The sequence below is a fragment of the Daphnia magna genome, linkage group LG1 (genome assembly GCF_020631705.1).
Source record: "Daphnia magna isolate NIES linkage group LG1, ASM2063170v1.1, whole genome shotgun sequence".
Lineage (NCBI taxonomy): Eukaryota > Metazoa > Arthropoda > Branchiopoda > Diplostraca > Daphniidae > Daphnia > Daphnia magna.
This window is the reverse complement of record NC_059182.1, coordinates 13,464,298-13,490,397: the sequence shown is the minus strand read 5'-3', so window position 1 is coordinate 13,490,397 and position 26,100 is coordinate 13,464,298. Positions and strand designations below refer to the sequence as shown.

Here is a 26,100-nt window from a genome sequence, read left to right as displayed (position 1 = left end):
ACACTTTTAATTATTATTTTTTGGCTCTAGCAAGCGTTCGACCTCATGATTACACGTGTGTTATTAATTTCCAGCTTGTCATCCACGTTATCAGCAAAGTCATCAGGGAGACCAAAAAAAAACAAACAAAGGAATATAATTGGCAAAATAGAAAATAAAAAGTCAAGCGATGTGTTTCCCCTATCGTATTTGAAGGGAAGTTGAATGTCAATATGTGGGAGTTGTGGGTTGATCGATCGTGAGACTGGCAGGCATAAACTTTACCGAGGCCAAAGGGCCTGATGAAGCATACGTCTGAAACGGTCGATTTGTTTGTCGTGCGCTGCCTTGACGACGGACGACCGACGTCAAGTCCAACAGGATCCGGACGGTAGAAGATTTCGTATTATCCTTTCAGCTTTACACGAGTTTCACCTGCGTTAACCGCAGCCTGTCAAGTGATCGCTAAGCTGAATTGTCCCAATAAAAGAATTTGGCAAATTTCTTATCCGTCGCAGTTGAATTGCATAAAACATGGCGGGTCGTTTTGGGGGTTTACACATCAGCCTACCAGGATTGGGAACAATTTTACTACGTCCGCCAGCAGGGACAACAAGAACACCAACGCCAACAACGTCGAATCTGCCACCAATCTATCAAGTAAGTCACAGGAAATTTCGATACGCCAACAACTTTTTGGGGCTGGAATCATAAAATGGTTGCTGCTGTTCTTTGTTTATTGCATGTCAATGCCATCAAAATGAACGTATGCTTATCGGAAATTGTTGTTTCTGTTGTGTCCCCCGCAAAAGGACAACAAACCTCCTCCCCTCAGAAATCGATTTAAGAATTTTTTACGCAAGAAGATTCTTTTATTAATTTTTTTTTTTCTTTTAAACAAATACGAACAGACAAGTCCAAAGAAGATGGATGCGGGGGCTTGTGTGTTTTTCTTGTTTACTTCTTAACGTCGAGTTTTTCCAGCTCATTGCTCGTCAAAAACCCGAACCAAAACAAGCTACAGAATTTTTTTGATCATTCATTTGTTTTTCGACAATTCCCCTTGGGCACACCCTATCACACCCCCATTAAAAATAACACAAATCTACAGCGGATACGCTATTTATCCTTTCCATCGATCTCCTTTTTTTTTTCTAAGTTGAATAACAAATCAAATTGGATCCTTTCCTTTTTGTAAAGAAACATTTATTGTCTTGTGTTTTGAATGGTAACCCGGCTGAGGATCGGTCACTGACAGTCGGCACACGCGGCGAAAAAATTGCGCGCACTCGACAACGCAATAATGTGAGCGATGTGGATTAACTCGAATGTTGACTCTGAAGGATGGGCCGGCGGTAGCCGACGTCAGCGGCCAGCAATCCAAGTGGAACGGACTGTCATCGTCCAACGGCAACGGTAACGGAGGCAACAATAATGGCTCGGCCAGCAACGCAGGATCGGATTCCAACGAAGACTCGATCATCAACACAACAACGGCGACTCCGCATCATCAACAATTCAACGAGATGGCAATTGTCAAGCCTTCCTATCCCAGCATCCATATGAACATGGAGGATTACATGTAAGGTTCTGTCATCTTATGACAATTTGAGAGCTTCAAACGTCTAAAAATATACAGCGAAATTTGATCCAAATGCCCCGTTTTAGAATCTGTTTTAAACTGAAACATTTTAAGACGCTCGTCATTGGATGGTGATGACGCGATTGGAAACAAGAGAGTTATAATTGGAAGAATCCTGATTCATACAGAAGGAACCAAAGACAAAAGTGTTGTGTCTACCAACACATCTTGAATTGTAGAAAAATAATCCAACTGACGCTTGTGGGGGTCTAGTATTAATGGCATTAAATCCATGGAGACTAGTTATCCATGGCAGTCTGCTTTTATTCTTTAGCGCTTGAACAAAGGCTTTTATTTCAGAGGCTTTTGCGGACATCTGGTTGAAATTAATTAACTCGTTCCTCCTTTCATGCAATTTTCAAGGTCTGAAACTGAGCGAAGTAATCAGGTGGGTGACTACTCGCAACTGAGGACCTTCTTCTTGACCTGTTTCCACTCGTATGCCTCTATCTGCGCTACATTTAAGGTAAATCGTAGTTGGCCATTCAACTATAGCGTAGAGCTCACTCCAAGACCTGTTAGCCAGTGACCACATACGTCGGTAGAGAAAAAGAAACATTCCTGATCGTGTGAGTCTTATATCCAGTTGTACTATACCAAAAGGACCTAGTTTGCTAGCCGGCTGTCATTGTGTTGGTCAAAAATCAAATAACAAATCACAAATCATTGAGCAGTATACACAAATAAGTAATGGGGGCCACTAACGCGTAATGTTGGCACAGATTGAAACCGTTCCAATGAAAAGGCAGCGCATTTTCGAGCTACTAATACAACTGGCACAAAAAGGCGGAATAGCTTTTGTAGTTGTGTATGACATCAAAGCCGCAAAAATTCAAAGAGGCAATTTCATTTCATTTCTGTGCATTTTCTTTTTCTTTCCCCTTTTTTCCCCTCTCATTTCTATTATTGAAAATTTTGTGTGATCCAAACGCAGTGATGACGTCATTGGAGAAATAGAATGACTGGTTCCACTTCTTTTATATGTCCATCTATGTGTCGCTTTATATTTTTCGGACATTTGAGCGTAATAATACCAGTAGATTATCGAATCGTGTCAAATGAATCTAAGTCGGCAGCGTCGCACAGCATCAGGTCCTAGCAAAAAAACTTTAAACGTTATGGTGGCTGCTGCACTGGAACATCCAACGGGAATCGGTGGACTGCGAAAGAGGCTTTCACCGATGACTGGAAAGCCATTTGACTTATGTCATCTTCACTTGTATCTTTTATGCAATCGCGAATGGCTAGAGAGTCAAGGAAAGTAGGAATTAGGAAATCCGCCATAAGATAGCTTTGTTTCTTTAATCCTGTTTTCGTCCTCAGCGCCGTTCATTTCCATTACATTTTATTTTTTCATGATTTTCATTTTAAGTACTTTTCTGGTATTCAGTGCTCCTCACGGCAACCGCTCCCCATTTTAATCTATATATTCTTTTGTTTGTTTGGCCCCTGTTGTATTTCCCATTTTTTTGCGGCTCCTGCTTATTGCCAATCCGCGATGCGCTAAAGCGCATTCCCGACAATGGCGGCGACAACGCGCACGACCCAGAACTGCGGATGGACTTTCTGAATGGCGTCTACGATTCGCTTTCGTCTATGGTAAGCTATGACGTCAGTTCAGCAATCCTCATATATAATTCATTTATTCGTTTGGTTCTAATTGCGTCTGCTTAACACCCAGCCGAATGCAGTCCACAAAACTGCGCTGCGGTCTATCGTCCACGCGCTGCTCGAGGAAGGTAGAAAGTACGTAACACAAATATTTATTTCAATTCGTGATCCTCAGATCTGAAGCTATTGTGTGGAACGTTGCGCATTACGTATGTATGGCAGATTGCATTCCAAGGACGATGTCAGGGCCTTGTTTGTCTTGCTCCAATGTCCGCTCTTCTCCAGTCCGTCGGCGTATTCCGTCTATTCGCACTTGCTGCGTCAAATTCTCGGTTTGAGCAACAGCGACCATCATCTCTTTGTCCATTGGTTAAAAATGTAATACGATGAATAAGATAATCTGCTATTGATTAATGGTTGCAACTGAAACGATACGCAGATTGGAGCCTAATCGATTTCGGAACATCGTGCGACATTTACTACAGTTTATCAGCATCCGGCAGTTCCCTGCTGGAGAGAGAGGTCTACCAGCTCCCACTCGATCTCGTTGGTGGATCCCAACAGCTGTGCGAATTTTGGCCTTGTTAAGTAAGTGCTTGTCAATGTTATCAACAGCACCATAATGTTAAAAAAAAAAGAAAATTCTAAGATTCATAAGCGCAAAATTTACGAGCAATTTTGGAGGGTGAAAGGGCTGTCGAACTGTCAACACCAACGCAACCGCCATCAGCAGAGTGCATAACACGACGTAACTCCTTTTGTTAGCGGTTAGAAAACGCTATTAGGTTGTTGCTGTAAGGCCAGTCATTCATCATCAGCGTATCCACTTAAGCATTATGTAACTATTCACACCGTGACAGCCTTTTTTCCTATGTACACATGTTTATGAGTTTTATTTTTGGTGCGATATATCATCACGTCAGTTAGTTGTATCTTTAACGCACAAGTTAAGGCCGTCCCATTTTCCAGCCTGCAGAATTTTTGTTGTTGTTGAAAGATCAGTCTTCATTTGACATATCCTTTCTTGTCAATGTTGTACGAAGAGGTTTTATTTTTTGCTCTCTTTTGTTGAAACGTAAAACATAAACGAAAAAGGAGAATATTGGGAAGAAAATAAGGTCCGAATTTTTTATTTTTCCTATTCACGTCTAGTATTTCTCCGCTCTTTTGTTTGGCCTCTTCTGAATTTCTATGAATGCCGTTCCGTTTTGTATGGTGGCTGCGTTTTCTCAACGCCTTTCCCCTCTTGATAATTTCGGTCGTCTATATTTGACGCTACGCACTTTTTCGCTGCATCCAACACCAAGCATGGCTGCGTTTAACTTCCGACTTGTTGTCTGCTGGCCGAGCTGCTCATGTTGAATAATCGATGCACAGCTGCTATTGTACATGCCAAGCTTCCCGTGCTGCTGTCTGTCTATAGAGTTGGGCTTAGTTTTTATCGTATGCGCAGACAGCGAATTCCTTAAAATGTTTCGTCATTCGCTCTCTCGAATGACAGAGCAACTATCGATGTTTTTGGGTGAAGCACAAAACGTTTTCGTTTGTCTTATTCATTTTTGTGTAGATCCTTTTTGAAAAACGACAATATAATAAAGATAAGAATTACACATTTAGGAAAGCAGACTAATGGGACTCGCGCTAATAAAGGGAATTTCGTTTGCCTTGAAACAGACGCGAGCAACAACAATACGAGCAGTACAGCACCGCTGATTTCCTACACCGAGTTCTACAACAGCACACTGGACCATATCGACCTTATGAAAGAGTACCTGACGTGGCAAAGTCCCGACCAGCCTGGCCAATTCTCTTATTGTCAGTATCCGTTCATCTTGAGCATCGCAGCGAAACGTTTCATCCTAACAAAAGTAATCATTTCAACAGTTATGGTTAACGCCTCGGCATAATTCACAAAGTGTTCGCGTCTTTTTCACAGGATTCGGAACAGCAAATGATTTTGACGGCCCGACGTTCTCTCGTTTCGAAAATGTCGCGCAACCAGCCGCCAAGATTGGAGCTCTTCTTTCTCAACATTCACGTCCGACGGTCCCACTTGGTTCTCGACTCTCTCAATGAGGTATATTTATTAAGTTGACACAACACAACCATGCAAAAACTGTAAATAGGACAATAGAATTACTTTTGAGGGACAAAGTAAAAATACGGATGTCTGTTTGACGTCGGGGATCGAGGGGAAGTTGATCACTAATTCAGCACTAATCCAGCGCCAACAGAGATCAGTGTATCATCATTCATCATCCACGCCTATGTGATTACAGCTCGAAATAACCCGATAAATCCTATTTTTAAAAACGCCCGTTTTGGCATTTTCATTTACTGATTGCCAAAACGCACGCTAGACGTTGTTCGGTCGATACTTTTCGCTGATGCCCTTGGAGACTGAGACTGCGTGCGTGTACACGTCTGGAACACGTAGATATTATATAATGCCGTTGCAATGTACACTGGTACAAGAAAATAATCCAGTAGCCCATCAATGAGACAGCATGATGAATCGCAGGATATATTATTGTCTTCAGGACTCTGCTCATCCCCCTGTCCGTTTCGCCTTGTACATAGCCTTTGTTTCTACGTAGATAGATTCGTATGTACTATCGTGGTGCTAGCAGCTGTTGAACAGACATCAATTAAGACTTTGCGCAGTAACGAAAACGTCCAAATCTTACTGAAATGCAGGAAAATCAAATACAAATGTATACGTGTGAAATGCAGCGTCAATCCTGGACGATCAAGAATGATTGACACATGTGCGTAGGTGTGTAATCCAAAAGACTTGTGTGGAGTAAAGCGGTCAGCAGCTTGGGGATTGTACGCAGTAGAATGAACACGACAGACTGTACTTTTCTTTTTCTTTTGGATTACATAGATATCGATCAAACAGCGGGATCTAAAAAAGAAGCTGCGCGTGTCCTTCGTCGGTGAACCTGGACTGGTAAATTGTTTTCTCATTTCCAAATGAAATATTCTGTTGGCTTTCGGCAGTCGATATGTTTGTTCCATTTGAATTTAATTTAATGAATTTGCCTATTATTTTCAGGATATGGGTGGGCTGACGAAGGAGTGGTTTCAACTTCTCATCCGAGAAATCTTTCAGGTACGAACGGGTAGATCTAAATATGCACAGAAGGGACGATGTTAAATGTCAGAGTGAAACTTCTTCCTTGTTTTCAATGGATCACAATTATTTGTTTCTTTTGCAAGCAAGTTAAACTCTATAGGAAATTCTAGATATTCAAACTTTATAACCTTCTTCTACTATTCTAGCGTCACGTACTTTTTGTGAAATCCATACAGTATACATTTTTATTGTATTAAAAAAAAACAAAGAGAATAGGACGCAACAAAAGTCTCTCTGCCTTCTACCCAACTGTGGAGAAAAAGTTTGTTCAACAATTTGCAGTGCATTAGCGCATAAAATAAAAGAGTAGAGGAAAGGTTAGCATTCGCTGAACAAGGAGGGAGAGTTTGAAAACACGGTGCGCGGTTACCTTGAGAAACAAAGGCAGATCAGCTTATTATCCATTTTTACTTAAAATAAATATCTACCTGTTTTTCCGAAAGAAAGGATCCTGCGGGGCAAAAATGTTCGTCAGCAAACTATCCGCTCAGCGTAGATATAATTGTGTGCTGTGAACAGATTCAAACGTCTTTCTCCACGTCGATCGAAAGTCGTTCTCTTTAAACAGAATTCCCATCTCTTTCCATATCGTGCATTGATAATCCATTACCTTTTAAATGCCTTTAACTACTTTCGAATGAACAGTATCTTGTTTTTGTTTTATTTCTTCAACACGTTCTCCTCTGCAATCAAAAATGACAGCCTGACTACGGGATGTTCATTTACTATCCGAACGCCCGCTGTTATTGGTTCAGCACGTCAAATGAAACCAATCTCAAGGAATACAATCTGTAAGTGTTTCGTGCCAACTGTCATAATCGTACTTTTGAGCAGTGTTGTCAAAATCAAATGAAAAAATGATTTAAATCAAAATCAAATCATTTAACCAAAATTGCTAAAATCTTAATCTTAAATCAAATCAAATCATTTTCTAGAATTGATTTAAATCGCAATTAAATCATAAATCAAAATCATGAAAAAATGATTTAAATCGCGATTTAAATCGATTTCGAAATCAAAATCAAAATCACATCAACATTTTTGCTTGAATATAATTATATAACAATATTTTTGTTAGCAAAGCAATGGGCAATCTTTCGTCATTTTCATTCACAAACTCGTAATTATTTTTGTATTTTTATTTTTTGCAATTGATTGATAGCAAGGAAAACTAGTGTAGGGTAGAATGGGTTCAAATGAAACACTTCGTGTATTTTTGTCCCCCTGACTAAAGTAATGATTTAATTCAGCAAAAAGTGTATAATTGTGTAGAAAATAATCTATTCTTTAACCAATTTTTCAAAATTTTGTCAGACGCCAAGAGCTAGATTTTGTTTCAATTGACTCCGCGTTTCAGTTGGCCCCATCCTCCCTACAAAACAGTACAAAACTAAAAGTATCAGGCGCGATTCCCACAATGATCGTTATATTTTAGAAAGAATGATGAAGATTCTGTAATCTGTATTAAAATTAATATTTTTCCATCAAACGCTGATTTTGATTTAAAAAAATGATTTATTTTCGCATAAATCAAATCAAAAATCGCAAAATTTAAAAATGATTTAAATCAAAATCAAAATCATGAAAAAATGATTTAAATCACGATTTAAATCATTTGTGATTTAAATCGCAATAGATTTTGACAACACTGCTTTTGAGTCTTATTCTGAATAGCATGAAACCAAGAGCTATCAGTCAGCAAACTAATATTTTTTAACATAATTTCATGAAATGATTTGCGTGGCTGGCTCTCTTTACACGCTGGACTTACCGGGTGACTTCGTGAAAACATGCGGACACGAAACACTTGCAGCATCGGAGTTCTAATGGGCCTGGCTGTCTACAACAGGTTAGTGATTTTAAAAGCTTTTTTAACCTCACTTTGCATGGCTTCTGCTATTTGAACGTAATGTTCGTTACTACCCAACAATCAGATTTGTATAGTACTGGGACTTGGTTGATAAGTGGAAAGCCAATTACATGACCCTGATGCATTTATAACTAAAACTATTACATCTTACTTATTCTATTTCAAAAGAAAAGAATCAGCAGTGGACATCCATTGTTCACTGTCTTTTTTCCCCGTAGTTTGCCTTTTTCCTGAGAGTTTCCTTTTTTTTTATTCACTTATTCCTTTTTGCCACGTAACCAACGAGCCACGTCCTCTTTCATTCTGTCGTGTTGCACTCCATCCTTCTTTTTTTTTTTTTTTCTACTTTTGGCACAAATGTCGATTCGCCTTTGTTGTTATACTTGTATTTTTTTCTTTCTTTTTTCTTCGTCCGCTCCGTCCGTCTACATTTTCTTCCATTCTCTGGAGCTTTTTATTCTTTGCTTCTTATCAGCTTATATAACGGCCTTGCCCCGTCTAGCTCCACCCTTGCCGTCGGACAATATTATCCAGTCGGTTTCTTTTAAACTCGGATGATACATACACGATGACTGTACGTTACCAAGACACGCAACGTACCACACCATACATCCATCCTTAGTAGTTATACCGCAAAAAAAGAACAAAAAAAACAAACAAAAACTCCTATATTATAAAGCATTGCCTTTTGTCAGCGATATGCCTCTGTGTACACATACACGAGACTTTGGTGGCCTTACATCCATGAAAAGTGTGAAACCCAACACCTTGTACATTGGACGGCTTAAGCTAAGCTGGTGTTTAATATGGCATTTTATTTTGTTTGTCTATGAGCTTAGCATCATTTTAGATTTACATTTCCCGTCCATCTGCTACCGCAAATTGCTGTCGCCGCCAGTCGTGCCTGCCAATCACAGCGCTCGTGTTGGTGTAGTGCGCAACTTTAACTTGGACGACTTGGCTCAGTTTATGCCCGTATGTATGCATACGTTTACATAGGCTTATATCAACTACTATGGGGTATAGCAAATGAGTCTGTCTAACTGGTTTGATTCCTGCTACCGTGTCATGCCTGCATTTCCCAATAAGACAAATAGTGTGTGTGTGTGTGTGTTAACCTTGCGTATCTTGACAAGGGCCGTCTCAGCCTTATAATTTCTAGGAGAACACTTGAGAAGCATTCGTCTTGCGCTAGAGGGTCATCCATCTTCATACATTTGTAGTATAAGACGTGTCTCATTAGAAACATAGGCTACCAGCAATGTTGCTACCTCTTCTCTTACTGGCATACTTCAACGTGTCCTTCATTCTCTTCAGTTTCAGCTATGCTTTAATGCTTACATAGTAGTATAGAAAGGGCTTTGTTTTAGTTATAGTACACCTGTATATGTATAACCTTGTCAAAGTGTGTGGGTAACGAAGGTATCCAGGCTAATGTGGACGCCACAATTATCTGTTGTTTACATTCGTGAATAGCAAGTAACCAGCAGCAACTGATTGCGTAATATTCCACGAACAGAACTCATGTTTGTACTTTCTCCTCTTTTGTTGCGCTTGTGCTGCTAATCACGCAGGAGGTGGTGTTTGGTCTCAAAGAGTTGTTGGCCTACGAGGGCAACGTCGAAGAAGATATGGGACTCACCTTCCAGGTATAGCTATACATAAAGAAGGTAGCTTAAGTTTACGATAATTATTCTTTTCGATTTGAAGGTATCGTTTGGTGAATACAATGAAGTTGTGACGGTGCCATTGATGGAAAACGCTCACCGTGTGCCTGTTACCAACGCCAACCGCAACGAGTTTGTCCGGCTTTACCTTGATTGGATCCTTAACAAGGGCATCTACGAAAAATTTCGCGCATTCTACCTCGGATTCCATTCCGTCTGTGCCTCCAATGCACTCATCGTAACTTATTCACTTATTTTCGGGAATCACGATTCTCCAATTGATATCGTCTCAGATGCTACGGCCGGAAGAGGTGGAAATTCTCGTCTGCGGTTCTCCGAAACTCGATCTTCGAGAGTTGCAAAAGAACACGGAATACGACGGCTACAAAGCGGGTGACCGCATCATCAAGTATACATATTTTACTTGACTAGACTAGACGTCATAACTGAAAGTTACGGTCCGTCGAATCAAATGCGAATTGATTTTTGTATGTAAATCGGTCTGGTTATAGAGCACAAAAAAACTTGACGAGCTACCTATCGAATAGTCACGTGCAGCTACGATTATAGACTGCAGAGGCGAACATCTTAATGTTTGATGGCGTTACGTATAGATGTATTGTATAGCTTGTAGATCAAGTACCGTAGGTTTTAATTATATAAGAGATAAAGTTAAAAAGTTAAAAACTATACAGTTGAACTCGCAACAAGTGGATACTGATCCTCGTTTCTGTTTTGAATTCTCGTTTTGTTTTATAACACTGGGAAAACTTTGCGTGTGCAATGAATTTTTCGTGTTAACACCCGACCGGCCGATTAATTAGAGACTTTTGGGACGTGCTCTTCGAATTGCCGCCCGAAATGCAGAAACGATTTTTACGCTTCGTTACGGGAACAGACCGAGTTCCAGTGGGTGGCATGGCAGAAATGGTAAGAATCCCTTGAGTGATAGTTTAAAAAAATGTCTTAACTAATTTATTCTTAATATTTAACAAAAAAAAGACGATAGGAAATCTTGAATGAAAGTTGAACTTTAACATGTTTCACAAAGTGTCACTTATGTAACTATGCTCAGTAGCATTCGTAAACTTTCCCCCTTACATCACTTCGATTTATTACATATTCGTATTGAATATCCTAAATGTTTTTCAGAGTTTCAAAATCACTCGACTACGGGATCGACCCGCTTTCTTACCCTCAGCGCACACCTGCTTTAATCAGCTCGTTTTACCTGATTATCCTGACAGGGAAACACTCGAGCAGAAACTCTTCATCGCTTTATCAAATGCTGAAGGATTCGGTTTGGAATGAAATTGAAGGCATTCACCGTACATTGCAACCTAAACGTTCGTAATGTAAACCGTATATTTGAATGTTACGCAAACAAATTTGAAGTCGGTGTATAGGTGAAATGACGATGCCTAACTTTTCAATATCCGTGTCTGAGTAGGTGTTATGCACAAGATTGATATATTCACTCATATATTTTTCCTCTTATTTGTATCGTCTGTGGCATTATTAAAGAATGACATCTATTTGTATACGTCAGCCAAAATGTCGTGTTTAAAATAATCACGCAGGCGTTGCATATAGCTGTTGCCGTGTTTAAATATTCTAATACCTAAGGAAACCTTACAACAAAATTGCCTAACTTTGTGCATTAGGGAGTCCAGGCAACGTCTGTTCCCGGACACCACAAGAATTATTCAATACCTGCGTCCAATATTTATATAGTTTCTGCTGATTGCTGTTAGACTGAGTTGCCACATCTGTTCAACTTAACATGACTTTGGTTTTCGATGACGGTCTAACATGGCATCGCAAGTGCTAGAAAATCCATGGACATGGTCTTTCCTTTTTCGCTTACTTCATTGTCTCTTAAGCCCACGGGAGTTTCAATGAATAGCGGGCACAGGCACTCGGTTGTTGTTGCACCGCTGCAATAGATACAGATACAGCACACGTATATAATAGACACTAGAACAATATACAACTATACCCTTGCCACACCAGAGCCTATTATACGTCTTTTCCTTGACGCCGTCTCACTCTCTCGTTTCTAAATGACTTTTGGAGCTGAATCGTTTCTGCGTGAGCGAACTGAACATGTACATCACACAGGAAAGCTAAAAGCTCCTCCTGCTCGGCTTGTCTGTCTTGATTGAGACCAATGGAATTGCCAACCGAACAAAAGACTAGATGATGTTGCCTTCCATTTTGCTCCGTTTCGCAGCTGCTGCACGGCACACGATATACGCTCCCTCTATAGGATTGGATCCTTCTCATTATTATATAGCGTATCAAGCCCCAGTTCTTTGCGATTTGTATCTCTTTAGCTGCTTCAGCGAGACGCACACATTTATTCCCCGCCGTCATCGGAACATTAAGTCGACGCTAAGCTTAATAATACGAATATTCACGGCGGTGGGTTTTACGTGCATAAATGTTTCTGTAAAACTACCAACGAGATGATGCGGAGGAAGCGATGAATTGGTAGCCAGCGGCGATTTATGCGCGAATACATTAGGATGCAGCGCATAAAAATGAGCAGCACAAGCGCTAATACCAAGCGACTAACAAGCAAAAAGAAACACGTACAACAGCAAAAGATAAAGATAAAATATTACAAGATGCATGATGTGCAAAACGGGGCGGAAGCGCAATCGGCGTGGAATTAATTTAAGATGGCATGCGTATAGTAATCTGTAATACCAGATGTGTATGTATAGGGCACGTATCTGTGGTTGCAGAATCTCTTTTAGCACCGATAGTTGCTGACTTTCGTGTTAACACTACTGCTGACTCGATTATCCATATAACTCTCATCCCACATTTTCTGTTGTTGTCATTTGTTCTCGCTAAATGTTGGCTACCCTACGAATCAGACAGATAAAATTAAGAAATAGATAAAGAATTTGTTTTCCATTTTTTATATTCGTCGAAGCCGATGATTGGATGATGGAACGGATTAGGGATCCGTGCCACCTCATATTGAGTATGAGCCATTCGTCAAACTCACGTTACCGAAATAGCCTACAATTTGCATATACAGTCAAAAGAAGTTTTATGCTCAGCGGCTAAAAACGCATAACCTTAAAGATTCGAATGAATATAACGGTAAAACACGCTGCTAAATTAACGAGTGAAAACGGACGCAGTATTTGCCTTTCTTTCAAATGGACAAGCTTACGCTGTAGCTACATGGTCTATTAATTCCGAATCGCTCCCTTGCCTAGCGGATGTGTTGGTGATTTAGCCGTAAGCAACAGCGAGCTCGTTTCCGTCCTTCAAATTGACAAAGCAGCGGCTTCGTGTCCTGTGCAAAAATGCTGAACGCGGCTAGTTATTCCCGAGTTGGTTTGTCTGATGCTGATGTAATTACGCCCTCCTCCCAGTTCAATACTCTCGGCTGAACATCACTCTACGATGGAGTAGATCTTACTCGCATCAACTCAGATGCAGTGAATAAGTGTGTAAAGCAAGATTGTCAAATAGCGGAAAGATTGAGCGAGAAAAGCCAAAAAACAAACAACCATCTTCTGTTTTATCCCAATGCTTTTTTCGCAAGTAAAAGATCCATGACCAGCCATGGAGCAAAGTGGATTTTATTTTATGTTTGAGGAGTTTCTTTTTCGTCAAATCGGTCGGTGAGCTTCAAAAGAAGTTTTAACTCTTTTTCGCACTTTCAAATGGACGCGTGCGAACACTTTTGCGCGACGGTGACAATCCAATTGAAGAAGGAAAAGGAAATACATAAGGCGGATTCAAGAGAGAGAGAGAGGCGAGACAGCCGGAGAAAGTAAAGAGACTTTCGACTTTTAGTGAACGTCCAATCAGAATACTAACTATAACTGGATAAGAGTGCGGTTGATGGGAGCAACATGTCACTAGCGTTTGAACGGAGATTAAACTTACCTCCCCTGGCAAAAACAAAAAAAAAAAAAAAAAAACTGTGAAAATGGAAATTTTCCTCTTAAAGAGAGTAACTTTACAAGTAAAGAATATTACGATGCATGATAGTCTAGAACAGTTTAGAAAGTTCGGGAATGTTCTCTGCAAACTCAGTGCACGTTTCACATTGGTGCGCTGTAAAAGGCTACTCCCATTTCACGATTAGTATAATGCTGATTAGGCACTGCTATCGAGTTTGGTTAGTCTAGTTTCTGTTTTACTTGCTTTTTTTTTGTTGGAGGCTTTTTATCGTCAATTGATGTTACCCCGGCGACGATAGAGTCAGAAAAGTTGCAAGCGGCTAAATAAATAAACGAATCTAGATTTGTGATACAAGATAAACTTTTCCTACAGTGGAGAATATGTAACGATGAAAAAAAAAAAATATAATAATCAAGAAAACGCAATGAACGTATAGTTCAGCCATCATCGAGAGCAGATCGCTCGCCTTTATTATAAGTGGACGATCGTCAAACCGGAAGACTCATTTCCCATATTTATTTTATTTTTTTCTGTGTGCTGTGTATGTGTTTTATTATGAGCTGACGATGTTGGTTTGTTATTTCTGAGATGGTGGTAGATCGAAGAAAAGATGAAAGGAATGAAGAGATGGACGCCTCCCCACCATCTGGGGGTTAAGTCCCCAGTGCTTGGCTGGCATGGAGTTCTAGTTCTTGTATCTATTTTTTATCATCCCTCATTTTCTCCTCTCCGGTTACTGGGTTCGTGTGGCGGCCATTCATTTCTTCTTGGACGATCGTTGCTCTTTGGCTTTCTTCTTTTCCAGCCGTCGCAGTTCCTTCTCCTTCTCAGACATCAACAATTTGCGGGCAAATAGGCCTATTCCGATGGAAATCAACCGACATCGGCCACATTGCAAAAGATAAATAAATAAAGTTAAAAGAAAGGAAAAATCAAATGAATGAAATGCACTAAAGGTTTAAACCGATTTTTTTCCATCTCGATTATCCTAGTTAAACTGAACTATAAGAATAAACCCAAATCAAGCATGGGTTCTTCCCAATCTTTTGGCCACTGACGTCATAACGGGTTAATTGCGTTTGGATTAGACAAAAACACACAGAAAGAAAGAAAAAAAAAAGAAAGTAAAAGTAAGTAGTTGGCGTCTGGACACAACGTAATTAAACGGTCAGAGCCAAACGGATGGACGGTATCTAGTTATATGGTATATACTTGGTCTTGTATAGCTAAAAAGATGGAGTGGCATTTTGTCACTCTTCTTATACAGGCCATATACAGCCCTCTACTGAATCTATAGGCATTTTCTGGCTTTATTTGTTGTATCTCCCATTGCAGGAGCCTATGGTGTATACAGGTCTTGTCAAGATGTGGATTACCTAGCAAGGCTACCGGAACCATGAGTGCCAGCAGGAAAATCAATTTGGACGAGAGGAAGAAACTCGATTGGGCACTGTCGAGAGCGGCTTTGGCAGCAGCTTCCTCAGCTGTGGTGGGATCCGACATGATTGTCTTGCGGCGAGCTGTTTGTCGGACAAGGCCGAAAGATATGACCGAAAAAAAAAAACGTTTAATACAAGAAACAAGAAAAAACAACACAGCACGTCAACTAAAATTCATTCTAATAAAAGATGTTAAAAACTAGAAAAATAAAAAAAAGAAAAACTAGATAGAGTGTTTCTCAATTTTTCAAAAGGAAAACAAAAAAAGGGGGAAGCGAATCGTCTAATGCCTTACTTTTTTCAGTGGCACTACGAACGAAAGTCTTTTTCTCACTATATTATATCGATCGCACGTCAGAGTTGTACTAGCTCCAGAGCGGCTGAACGAGTGAGAGAAAGGCAGTGGCCGCTATCACCACAAAAAAAAAAATAAAAAAAAAAAAAAAAAATAATAAACAATGAAAGCTGAACAGCAATACAATAAAGCACTTGTCGAGTTACGTGTCCAAGACCAAAAGAAAAGAAAACCACGCACACAAACCCACAGAAAAACACACGGGCAACAAAAATAAATATAAAAAAATAAACTAAAAACATACGGTAGATGTGAAGCCTGATAAAAAGAGTGCTGTGGATCTGCCCGGATGGCAAATTGACACTTGTTATCCTTTCTTTCTGTACGCCTGGTATTGGCCCGTCTCTTGCCTTCTCTCCTGGCACTATGGCCGCTGTAGAATGTTGGACCGCAACTGTTTGCCAACGTGTCCCGCCGATTCCAATGGTACTACACACACAGTATTGGTAGAGGGGAAACAGCCAACAAGGGAGAACGACGACAAAAATGTCTGCTCGATTGCGATAAGAGTTTCTCTCCCTCTCTCTTTGCTTTCCCGATCTGCGTCTCCCGTGTGGCTCCGTGTCACTGTCTGCTATTCTATACGTTTTCCTATATCTTTCTTTTGCTCTCTATTGCCACGGAGGCTTCACTGCCGCCAGCTAACAGCTGAAATGTACCGTTAGAAAACAACCTCCAGTTTTTGTTCTCTCCCTTTCCTTCCCACTTCCTTTCCTTTTCTTCTACAACCTAACATCGACGATCCGTTTTTTCTCTTTTCTCCTTGGCTTCTTGTTTAGTTGTTTACTTGTTTTCCTTTAGAATTATCAGAGAACCACTTGTGTTTACGCGACTGGATTTTTTCTTCTCCTTTTCTCCATTTTTTCGACCCGGTGGGCAATTTATCGTTCGTTTCTTTCTACCAATGAACGTCCAAGTCCCGTGATTCGAAACCCACCTCCCCAGCCTATCACGAACGGCCACCTAAGCAAACCCAGGAGTAAGCTGACTTTATTTTTCTTATTCTTATCCCAGGGTTACACGTTTCAACACAGCCATGACAAGATTCAAACTAACAAAGTTCAGCAGGAATTAATAAGCGGAAAATGCGAGAAGCCGAACCAGCCAATCATAGCCCGGCACATCACGGAACCTGAGAGATGCATTACAACTGATCGGCTTGTTAATGGGAAATAGAACACTGACGCCACAGATGACAATGAAGCTTTCTTTATAAAGAGTATTTAAAGAGTTGTTTCCCGTTCCCGATAGGGATTCTGTTGACTCAAACGGGGGGATTCTGGAGGATTAAATCTATTTCCACGATAGGAAGTCGTTGCATAACGGTCAAAACTGTCTATTGCCACGACATCTTTCGTGACAACAAAAAATATTTGTCTTTTACCACGATAGCCTGTACGAGATCCTACATCGCCATCTAGTGGAAATCTAGGATTGGATTTGGGAATTCATTGGCGAACTGCTTCGCTAATAGAAAATGTAGGGGGCATATAATAGCGAAGTGATTTGCTATTCAAAATGTAGGGTGATTTCCAGTAGCGAACTACTTCGCTATTGTGAGAAGCTGCCTGCCTGGCCGAGTGGCTATAGTAGCGAGTTAGTTCGATATTCAGACTGGACAGACGGCTTTTAGTAGCGAACCGATTCGCTAATCAAAATTCTCCTATATAACAACTAGCTAACCGAATTTCGAATTTAAACTATTTTCATTCGCGAACATAGCAAAAGTGTGAGAACCCCTTTTTCCGACCAACTCTCATAATCCATGGTCCATTGTATCGACCTCTTGGTTGCGCCGCTAACGGCACTGCACCGAATTTTTCTTTAAAAAAGCTTTTGGCTACTGAGAACTTAGGGAACACGTTGAGTCGTTTAATATTCTCGATGCACAGCAGTAACTTTGTCGAATTAGCTATCTTAGAAACAATAAAACGACATAAACGTTCTCTAGTGAGCTCCAGCAAACGGACTCTACTCTTTATTTTTGTTACATTAGAGAGACACACTGAAGCTAGAATCATTTGCTCTAAAGTTGGCCAGGCAGAGGATATTCAAAGATATTAACCACCTATTGGGAATATAAGAAAAGATAGGCCAGTAACAAGGAAGTGGATCGTTTAATGAATACACGAATCTCATCGTAACCTGTACATGTTACTTTTAAACACGCTTTTCATTGACAATCTCAAGAGTTTCATATGCAACATCGTCAATGCTTGCAAAACTTTAACAGTCTTTATGATTACCACAATAGAATCTTTGATTTGGTTCAAATTTTCTTCCGCGACTTTGTCTTAGCAAATTTTTCAACGGGCAGCTTTTTGTCACCTCCAGCAGTATGGTTGTCACCATTGTTACTGCTATGTTTTTTAATTGGAGACAGGCTTTCCTGAGCTTCGTTTTTCACTTTCTTGTTGCCATTGAAAAATTTCCCATCCCCGGGCGCAGCTTTCCTCTTGGTTCCTTTTTCTACAACCTGATCTTCTTGTTTCACCTCATCAACTTTCAGAGCTGCATTTTTCTTATGCTCTTCCAGAACTTCACAAAAAGACTCCATATTTTTTCATCTGTTGCAGGATTCACTTGAAAAGTAGGCAAGTTTTGCAAAAACGCCTAAGCCGTAAAATAAAAATAAATACCATATAAACCGTGCCTTTATTCTATTGAGACCTAAAATGCTTACCATGAATTTCTTTTGGCTGAGTTTGTTCAAATATCTCGGGATTTTCTCAGCTTGACATATGATCTGTAAGCTCTTGATCAGATTCCTGTCTTTATTATTAACAGTTACATTTTGCCAGATACTCATCCAGGTCTGTTTCCGTTCTTGTTCTTTTGAACCAGTTTTGACTTTTTCACTAATCAAGCTTTTGGCCCTCTTTGTTTGATTTTCATGCAAGCACTTCCTAATGAGGTTCCAAATGCTATCAGTTAAGGTTGGATCCACTTTATAAGCAGGGATATTCATCAAAAAAGTCTGAAATTAAAAAAACAAGAAAACAATGCAGGATTTTGATTGCCTCACAAAATCAGTTATTTTATTTACCATGAATTTAGGCCTACTCATTGAACTCCATTTTACTTTTTGAGGAATATTTGGGGCATGACTTATTCTCTGAAGATGATTTGTTAGTTCTTCATTGTCAACATCAACTTCCTTTACTAAACTTTGAATCATGTAGGTCCATTTAGCATTATCAATAAGTTTTTTCTTGGCATTGTTTTGTCTGGTTAGTTTTTTAGCTAATTTTCTAGCATTTCTCTTTTCTTCAAATGCTGTTTCTTTCATTGGTGATTCAGTTTTCTTTTTCAATTTCATATTAACTTTGCCAGAAATAACACCATTGGTTTCCTTGTTTCCATTTTCTTCAGCTATGACTTTATTGGTTGCTGTATGTTTTTTACTGTCATTTGTTGTGTTACTTTTGGCTTTGTGATTACGGTCATCTTTCAGGGCTTTTGAAATAAGATCCCATGATTGCTCTGAATAAACCAAAATGAAATTATACTGTGTTTAACATTATTATGATGTAAAAAAAATACCATCTACTTTAGGATTAACTTGATAACCATCAACATTGTTCAAAAAGATCTGAAAAATCAATCCCATAGGTTATTGAAGCAGTTTATTCTAAGATTGCAAAAAAAAAACAATTATATACCATAAACTTTGGTTTGTTTATTCTATTCCACTTGACCGGGATTTTTTCAGCTTCGCCAATTTTTACCAGTAAACTTGTCAATTCGCCATTTGTGTTATCTACATTTTTAACAACATTTTCAACTAGCGACATCCAAGTTTGCCTTTTATTGTTATTCGGTTTCGCTAAGATCCCTTTTATTGAAGATGTTTCGGCTGCTGACACCAAAGTGTTTTCCATTTTATTTGATAAACGGTAGATAACTTTAAGAAAGACGCGAAAGAACTACGGAAAACTCAAATGCTATTCTACCGAAATAGCCACATGTCTCCTTGACAACCAACTCAAAAATTGCAGACTACAAAAATAGATACGTTGTTGCCGAAGAAGATAGGGCTTGGCCGCGCGTCAATCGGGTTGCTTTTTGCCGATCGATTAGAGTAGGGTCGTTTAGAGTTCTGGTGCGTTTCTTTCGGATTTCATGGCGTTTTTCTTTGCCTGTGGGTATTTGGGTCGGTTTTCTAAACCGTTGCCAGGAAAAATCGAAAACCGGTTTCAAAACCCGGTTACATATAGCGCTCGGCCCCGCGCCAATCGGGGAACTTTTTAGTCGATTGGGTGCGGGGATGACCTTTATCGATGCGGTGATTTCGGTGCTCGGTGCGGTGATATCGGTGATCGGTGCCTTCCCCGATTATCAATGAATAGTGATCTAAATTGGCAGTTGCCCGGCGGCCAACAAGAACAAAATATGAAAGTCACGTGATTTTCGTTGGCCTATCAGAACGCAAGGTCACTGGTAAGACAAACCCCCTATGGCTGAAGCGGTGCCATCGGTGCAGCACCGATTATAGCACCGTTCCTCACCGAAAAAAGAAATCCTCGCACCGAACTTCCCCGATTCATTTTTATCGGGGAAGCTTAGCGGTGTCCGCGATTAGAATGTGATCGGGGCCGAGCCCAAGTTACATACCCCGATTACATTGTTTTCTTCCCTGTTTGCCCTTTTTTTTACTCTAACTCTTACCCAGAAATTTGATTACGGTTAAAATCGTGTAATGCATGTGTATGTCCAAAGTATTTTTATTTATTTTTTATATTTATCACTTCAATATGAACGGCAACAATGTAGAGCTTATGTAGAACAGTTACAAGCTTAGAACCCAAACCTTGAGTGACTGCGTCTGCTTCACTCCACGTGTTGTATGCTTTCATACCAGACGTTCTACAGTTATACTTCACATTTCATATAGAACTTATACATAGTGTATCATGGTCAAACACGCACACGCTAGACTCGAACAATATGCTATCGATAGGAAAGAAAACTGGATGGCAATGCTTAAAGGTATGATCAAATCAGTAGGTGATGCCAATGAAGATTTGACAATTGCGCTCGAAAAGTTATGCCAATCCAAGAAAGTACCCAGGAGATGGATAAAGTTAAACAAACCTAAATTTATGGTAATTAACTTATTACAAATTTGTACACAGTAAGCTGTTAATAATGTAATTTTAAATTCCAGAATTTTTTGAAATACCTCCGTTACAAGATTGATCCAAAGGTAGCAGAACAGTTGTGGGGGATGTTCTCTAAGGCTCTTGAAGCAGAAAAGAAAAAAGAGGAAAAGAAAAAAGCCCCTAAAGTCACCGAAAAAACAACAAGTGAAGAAAAAATGGAAAATTGACATAACTCATGAAGCTCCAGTTACTGGAAATAATAAAATGAATGGAAAGATGAAAAAAACTATTCAAAATTAAGTTTTTTATTTTTTTCAAAATCCTGTATGACACCAATGTTTTTTTTTTTTCTTTACTTGGCAAGCATCCTTCTACCTATTAAACGGTCGTTTTCTTTGTTACTTTTTTCCTTCCGTTTTTTCCTGACTTCCAGAGTCACTAGTGCACCCCTAGCGTTTGATGCTCATTTGGTTTCTAACTTTCTATATCTCAAAAATGGAAAAAAATTTATATTATTCCTTTAAGTCGGAATTAAGGCATAAACGTACTGTTTCTTTACGATTTTCCCCCTAGGATACCTATAACGTTTTAAGGTTTTTAAAAGTTCAGGTGATTGCAGAAATGAAAAATTTTCTGTGATTTTTTTTTCTTTTTCATTAAATTAGCCCTTTAAGAATTTTATAATCTAGAAACCTGTCAGTCTATTTCGAAAAGAGTTCTAATTTGTACTGTTTGCAGTACTTCCTAATATTAAAGTCCACTCATGAAGACTAGACAGAATAGGGTTTGGCCCGCGTCAAACGTGTAGTTTTTTGGCCAATCGGTTGGGTCGATTTCGGTCCGGTTCTTTCGGGTTTTGGGGCTTACCGGCTCGAAAACAGGTGAGAGGAAAATAAAAAAAAACCGGGGACAAAACCAGGTTTCGAAACATGATGACACCGCTCTCTGCCCAACTAGCCCCAACCTGGATCCCCATTCTTACCCAGAAATTTGAAAATGGTTCAAATTTCGTGTAATACTTGAAACGTACATACCTTTCGAAATGAACCAAATGCAGTGCTAACAAGTACATAGATCGTTTAATTTGTTGGTCGATCTAGTCATTGCACAGAGCGGCATTATGAGACAAGCTTGATTTTTTCTTTATGGATTTTAAATTTAGGGTTTTTGGACAATTTTTTTTGGCATTTAGACCACAAAACCTCAACTGTTTCATCAGCACAGAGAGAATCTCCCATTCGGTTTAAATATTCTCCAATGATTTTCTTTTGAAATTTTTTCAAAGATAACTCTTTGTCATCCTGGGCACGTAAAATAATTTTGCCAATTGTGCACCATTTGACTTTCGCGGATGAATCGACTCCGACAGAATTAATAGTATCATTCCCTTGACTACAGATGTTTTCGTTCTGACAATCGATAGGTTCCGTTTTTCTTTTTTTGTTACCATTGACGGGATTTTTATTTTCACCATCATGTTTTCTTTTGATTCCATTTTCTTCGTCGGAGGTTTTCTCTGTTTTTTCTGCTACCTTCGTACTGCTGTTGTTCACATTGGGTGCTTTGCTAACTCGTAGCTCTTCAATCTCTTTAGATATCAAATCCCATAATTGTTCTGAATACAAAGACAAAATAAGCTGATTGTTGAGTCCTTGTTATCAATTTAAAAAATAATGGTTTTGTTGCATACCAGTTATCCTAGGAGGCACTCTATTGCCAAGAATATTTTTCAAGAAATTCTAAAATGAATGGCAACAAATAAATGCAAAATTATTTCTTCTTATACAATTGCACTCCGTGGAAAATTGATTTACTTACAATGAATTTGGGCTTTTTCCTTGGGATGTTTTCATGTTGACTAATTCGCTGAAGAGCACTACTCAACTCATCATTTGTGTTCCCTACCTTTTCAACAAGATTCTGAATCTAATAAAATAGAAATTTATTTACACACTATACATATTTCATATTTGCAGGTACAAGTCTGAATTGTTTTTACCATTGCAACCCATTCAGTTTGTTTTCTTTCATTCTTGTTCTGGTTGGGTTTAGCTACATAGTCTTTACCAGAATACTTTTCTTCTTCTGACACACATTTGATATGTGCCTTATATTCCTGCCCTCTAAAAAATTTTGGAGCCAAAATATTAATACACTAAAATTCACATTAATCCCCTTATACTTATGTTTAAAATTATGTTTCTTACATGAAATCTTTGGAACAATCTACACATGACAGATGCTGAGACCTCCTGCACTGATATTGATGTTTCTCCACTTGGTTCTTTTTCACAGAGGTGCCACAACCATTGCAAACAAAAAACACCATTTCTGCGTCGAACTAGATCGTCAACTGTCAAATTAGTATCGTTTGAACAGCACGTGTAGTACAACTCGACTGACGGAAAGAAGCAGACGCTTTACCGACCGCTACTTAGATTTTGGAGCATGGTTGCCAAATAGAACTATAAACTTGGACATTACACATTAGAAACCTACGCCAGAGCAGGGCCTACGCCGGTTCTATGACTCTGGGGGTTTCTAACTACGCTACGCAGAGTCAGAGCCAGAGCGGTCAGAGTCGACTAGCGATCGGCCCCGATTAGCCAAAATTCTTTCGGGTCCGAGAGCCCCGGCGCCATTTTAAAAGACATCGGGATAAATGGCGCCAGACTTAAAAAAAGGGCCTACCGATTATGTTAACTCTTGGTTGGTCCCCGATTGGCTTTTTCGGGGCAGGGTTACATTACAGCCAATCAGGGCTGATCGCTACTCACAATCATAAGAAAAACATAGTGAAATTTATTTTCAAGGTTGGTTTTACATAGCATACAGCAATACATTTTAACGCCTGGAATGTAACAAGCGATTTTTACGCTCGGCTTCCATTGACTTTGCTCTCTGCCAAAGATCAAAATTTAACTCCGATTTCCCGTAAGTAAGTGCTAATAAACGAGATAAAACAAGTAACAAGTGGAAATCTTCAGTGGACATGGGATTAGTTTGACCTGGGGCACGACTCTGAATGAAATCTCGTTGAACCGCTTCTTGCATGGTGTCATCCAATTTGAAAGATAAAAGTCTCACTACGGTAAGGTAGTTTCTCATTCGGACGAGCAGTTCAGCATCGTTTTCCAACTTATTGACAAGATCAGAGAACGGAGTCCCACGCTGTAAGTTCAACCTCAGGGGCAGGTTTACATCTGTAGCGACAATAGAACGACGTTCGGATAGGATCAGAACAGGGATGTCGGTATGGAATTCCACTTGATGATAATTGAAGTCATATTCAATTTTCTGCCATGAAGTGATGTTGCCAATGGCGGTTACATTTCTCACCCCATCTGCGACCAATTGTCCTGACATAACAAATAGGTGAAAACATAGGTATGAGTTTAAGTAGGATATGCTTTAAGAGAACTTTTGAGAGGTACCTTCTGTCATTGCAGTTTCATCGAGAACTAAATGCGTTTGTGAACTAAGTTGAAGACACCCGGCTATCAGTCTATTTTCTTGGTAGTCTTTCTTTGGAATCATTCTGAGAGTATTTAGATTTTCTAGAGACATTGGTAAATAATGTGCTTTGGTAACAAGACGCTCCAATAAGCTGAATAAGACACGAGGATAACTTTCTTGGAAAACTACACTGTCAACAGGAATGTTGGTTAGATTCAATGATAATTTGCCAAGGGCCAACGTGTCCTTTCGGCTGTACCTGTAAAAGAAACACATACGTTTAGTCAATTGATTGAAAAGTTCTTTAGTTTAAAAAATCCGAAAACAATTCTCTTCGTTTTCTCATTCCAGATTATATGCCCAAAAATACAGAGACCAATTAAACTTTAGTTTGGTCTCCACCTGATAGAGCAAGTTTTCTCTAGGCAAGATACAACAAAAATTAAGCATTATCAGCCGAATTCTGCTGCAATATGCCAAATCTTTTTGCACCCATCGATTACAGCAACTTACACGCGTGACAATAGATGACAGAGGAGATAGTCCGCAGCAAGACTGTCTCCTAAGAAGAATTCGGTAAACAGTCCATGTAGTTCGTCACGAACGCTAGTTGATGATGCAGTCACTGCCGTCGTATCTAATAAAAAAATTGCGAACTGTTTACGTAGGAAAGGCTACATTTCAAAAGAGCGCCAACCTTCAACCCATTTTTGGCCACCATGTGAGGGCAAATATGGATTGTTGTGCTCCCACTTTTGAGTGCGAATGCAGTGGATTCGGGGGACAACAGATGAAGGAGGTTGGAATTCTTCAGGTTCTTCGTCGTCGACTAAGACTCCCGGAGTGTTGAAGGAAAGGACGCCAACCACTTCCATAACATCATTTAAAGGAATCTCATCGTCACTGTATATTTTAACTATGCAGCCGATAGACTCGGACGACGGTAGAGGAAAATTTAGTATTTTTTCCAAATTTCCGTTTGTTGCGTTTGCTACGTTCATTGCTTGTACGGGGGCAAGGCCGCTTATTAGACTCTCCTTCTTCCATCATTTCACAGTCATCTTGCTCTTCTTCAAAGGTACGCTTCTTTCCAATTAAGAGACTTCTACTGGGCTGCACACCAGGAAATTTGTTCTTTTCTCTGAAGATGTGTAACAGTTTGTTATGGAAATAACACAAATAATTTTACAAACAAGAACTATTGTATAATTGAATGAAAAGGATATTTGTTTAACCCAAGGAGTTTCCCCAGGTACTGGCACACAATAATAGCATGATCTGCTTTCGGTAGAATTCCAGTGGATAACTTCCTCGTCAAGCTAATAATACAAATAGAATATTAACTGGTAATGTCATAAGATCAAGAATTTCTTACCCCTAGAGACAGTTCATCCTTAAATTTCCCTGTTATGTTTTTTTGAGATCCAGAAGATGTGTTCTTTATAAGAGCACCAGAACCATACATTTCAGGACCAAGTTGATCCTGAAACATTCCTCGAAACCTGACCAATTGCCCATGTCTGAGATCTTTAATGGGCACCTCATTTAGAGAAGGAATGGAAATCCATGCTTCCACATTTTCCATTCTTGAAGTGAAGTAATCATCCACTTCTTTCTCCCAAGGTGAGCTGCCACCATGTTTTTCTATCCATATAGAATACATAATAATAAAAAGTCATAGTGTCATGAAGTAATGAAATTTACCATAGATTTTTTGAATGATCTCTTGAGGTGTTTCAATCCAATTATCCAAAGAAGGCATAGTTCTTCTAGAACGTGACGAAATGTAACACAGATGTTTGCCGGAAATGGTTTCCCGCTCAACTGCTTTTATGCTGAACTGCTGCACATCTTTACTTACAGCTGTTTACTTTCACCTGGAGTAACCTGCCACCTGGAGTGAATAA

The 26,100-nt window shown here is 39.5% G+C and overlaps 5 protein-coding genes and 3 long non-coding RNA genes across 9 annotated transcripts; 3 read left to right on the top strand and 5 right to left on the bottom strand.

The window, feature by feature from the left end:
* The first annotated feature begins 239 nt into the window (after positions 1-239).
* On the top strand, positions 240-11,496 carry LOC116930596 (probable E3 ubiquitin-protein ligase HECTD2). Its single transcript, XM_032937962.2, has 19 exons — positions 240-639; positions 1,323-1,561; positions 1,985-2,087; positions 3,131-3,220; positions 3,303-3,367; positions 3,455-3,610; positions 3,672-3,820; positions 4,907-5,100; positions 5,169-5,309; positions 6,120-6,185; positions 6,291-6,347; positions 7,074-7,162; positions 8,185-8,220; positions 9,081-9,216; positions 9,816-9,890; positions 9,952-10,146; positions 10,202-10,317; positions 10,733-10,838; positions 11,061-11,496. The coding sequence occupies exons 1-19, from the start codon at positions 514-516 to the stop codon at positions 11,217-11,219; spliced, it is 2,298 nt and encodes a 765-aa protein (XP_032793853.2). The 5' UTR covers positions 240-513; the 3' UTR covers positions 11,220-11,496.
* Positions 6,075-7,196, bottom strand: LOC123469410. Its single transcript, XR_006642677.1, has 2 exons — positions 6,800-7,196; positions 6,075-6,363 (listed from the first exon to the last, which is right to left on the bottom strand). It is a non-coding gene; the product is annotated as an uncharacterized LOC123469410 (long non-coding RNA).
* A 2,781-nt stretch (positions 11,497-14,277) lies between the features above and the next one.
* On the bottom strand, positions 14,278-16,413 carry LOC116930633. 2 transcript variants are annotated; one of them, XR_004398475.2, is made up of 4 exons: positions 15,880-16,413; positions 15,576-15,689; positions 15,218-15,361; positions 14,278-14,699 (listed from the first exon to the last, which is right to left on the bottom strand). It is a non-coding gene; the product is annotated as an uncharacterized LOC116930633 (long non-coding RNA). The 2 variants fall into 2 exon arrangements; XR_004398474.2 differs by lacking the exon at positions 15,576-15,689 and having other exon boundaries at positions 15,880-16,260.
* LOC123469411 lies at positions 14,657-15,508 on the top strand. Its single transcript, XR_006642678.1, has 2 exons — positions 14,657-14,797; positions 15,177-15,508. It is a non-coding gene; the product is annotated as an uncharacterized LOC123469411 (long non-coding RNA).
* A 1,320-nt stretch (positions 16,414-17,733) lies between the features above and the next one.
* On the bottom strand, positions 17,734-19,639 carry LOC116930609. Its single transcript, XM_032937988.2, has 5 exons — positions 19,298-19,639; positions 19,179-19,227; positions 18,682-19,118; positions 18,319-18,612; positions 17,734-18,248 (listed from the first exon to the last, which is right to left on the bottom strand). The coding sequence occupies exons 1-5, from the start codon at positions 19,514-19,516 to the stop codon at positions 18,141-18,143; spliced, it is 1,107 nt and encodes a 368-aa protein (XP_032793879.2). The 5' UTR covers positions 19,517-19,639; the 3' UTR covers positions 17,734-18,140.
* A 792-nt stretch (positions 19,640-20,431) lies between these two features.
* Positions 20,432-21,023, top strand: LOC116930641. Its single transcript, XM_045168377.1, has 2 exons — positions 20,432-20,740; positions 20,803-21,023. Exons 1-2 carry the CDS (start codon positions 20,549-20,551, stop codon positions 20,962-20,964), a joined length of 354 nt encoding a protein of 117 aa, XP_045024312.1. The 5' UTR covers positions 20,432-20,548; the 3' UTR covers positions 20,965-21,023.
* Positions 21,024-21,797: 774 nt separating this feature from the next.
* LOC116930624 (uncharacterized protein C16C10.8) lies at positions 21,798-23,210 on the bottom strand. Its single transcript, XM_032938012.2, has 5 exons — positions 22,945-23,210; positions 22,737-22,860; positions 22,556-22,663; positions 22,428-22,476; positions 21,798-22,352 (listed from the first exon to the last, which is right to left on the bottom strand). The coding sequence occupies exons 1-5, from the start codon at positions 23,064-23,066 to the stop codon at positions 21,856-21,858; spliced, it is 900 nt and encodes a 299-aa protein (XP_032793903.1). The 5' UTR covers positions 23,067-23,210; the 3' UTR covers positions 21,798-21,855.
* A 309-nt stretch (positions 23,211-23,519) lies between these two features.
* LOC116930604 (mini-chromosome maintenance complex-binding protein) lies at positions 23,520-26,058 on the bottom strand. Its single transcript, XM_032937973.2, is given in 8 exon segments — positions 23,520-24,096; positions 24,172-24,452; positions 24,707-24,830; positions 24,891-25,183; positions 25,185-25,342; positions 25,420-25,512; positions 25,569-25,837; positions 25,898-26,058. Coding segments are annotated over 8 exon segments (1,791 nt in total). The 5' UTR covers positions 25,956-26,058; the 3' UTR covers positions 23,520-23,581.
* Between the last annotated feature and the right edge of the window lie 42 nt (positions 26,059-26,100).

What these genes read in the sequence shown, in the direction of transcription:
- LOC116930641 (XM_045168377.1), top strand. Translation starts at nt 20,549, where the DNA reads ATGGTCAAACACGCACACGCTAGACTCGAACAATATGCTATCGATAGG. An exon ending in TAAACAAACCTAAATTTATG is followed by an intron (nt 20,741 to 20,802) that starts GTAATTAACTTA and finishes TTTAAATTCCAG; the next exon opens with AATTTTTTGAAATACCTCCG.
- LOC116930624 (XM_032938012.2), bottom strand. Translation starts at nt 23,066, where the DNA reads ATGGTGTTTTTTGTTTGCAATGGTTGTGGCACCTCTGTGAAAAAGAAC. An exon ending in GGAAAAAGCCCAAATTCATT is followed by an intron (nt 22,477 to 22,555) that starts GTAAGTAAATCA and finishes CATTCATTTTAG; the next exon opens with AATTTCTTGAAAAATATTCT. An exon ending in AGTGCCTCCTAGGATAACTG is followed by an intron (nt 22,353 to 22,427) that starts GTATGCAACAAA and finishes CTTTGTATTCAG; the next exon opens with AACAATTATGGGATTTGATA.
- LOC116930609 (XM_032937988.2), bottom strand. Translation starts at nt 19,516, where the DNA reads ATGGAAAACACTTTGGTGTCAGCAGCCGAAACATCTTCAATAAAAGGG. An exon ending in TAAACAAACCAAAGTTTATG is followed by an intron (nt 19,228 to 19,297) that starts GTATATAATTGT and finishes TTGATTTTTCAG; the next exon opens with ATCTTTTTGAACAATGTTGA. An exon ending in TCAGCCAAAAGAAATTCATG is followed by an intron (nt 18,249 to 18,318) that starts GTAAGCATTTTA and finishes TTTACGGCTTAG; the next exon opens with GCGTTTTTGCAAAACTTGCC.
- LOC116930596 (XM_032937962.2), top strand. Translation starts at nt 514, where the DNA reads ATGGCGGGTCGTTTTGGGGGTTTACACATCAGCCTACCAGGATTGGGA. An exon ending in CTGCTCGAGGAAGGTAGAAA is followed by an intron (nt 3,368 to 3,454) that starts GTACGTAACACA and finishes TATGTATGGCAG; the next exon opens with ATTGCATTCCAAGGACGATG. An exon ending in TGGGTGGCATGGCAGAAATG is followed by an intron (nt 10,839 to 11,060) that starts GTAAGAATCCCT and finishes AATGTTTTTCAG; the next exon opens with AGTTTCAAAATCACTCGACT.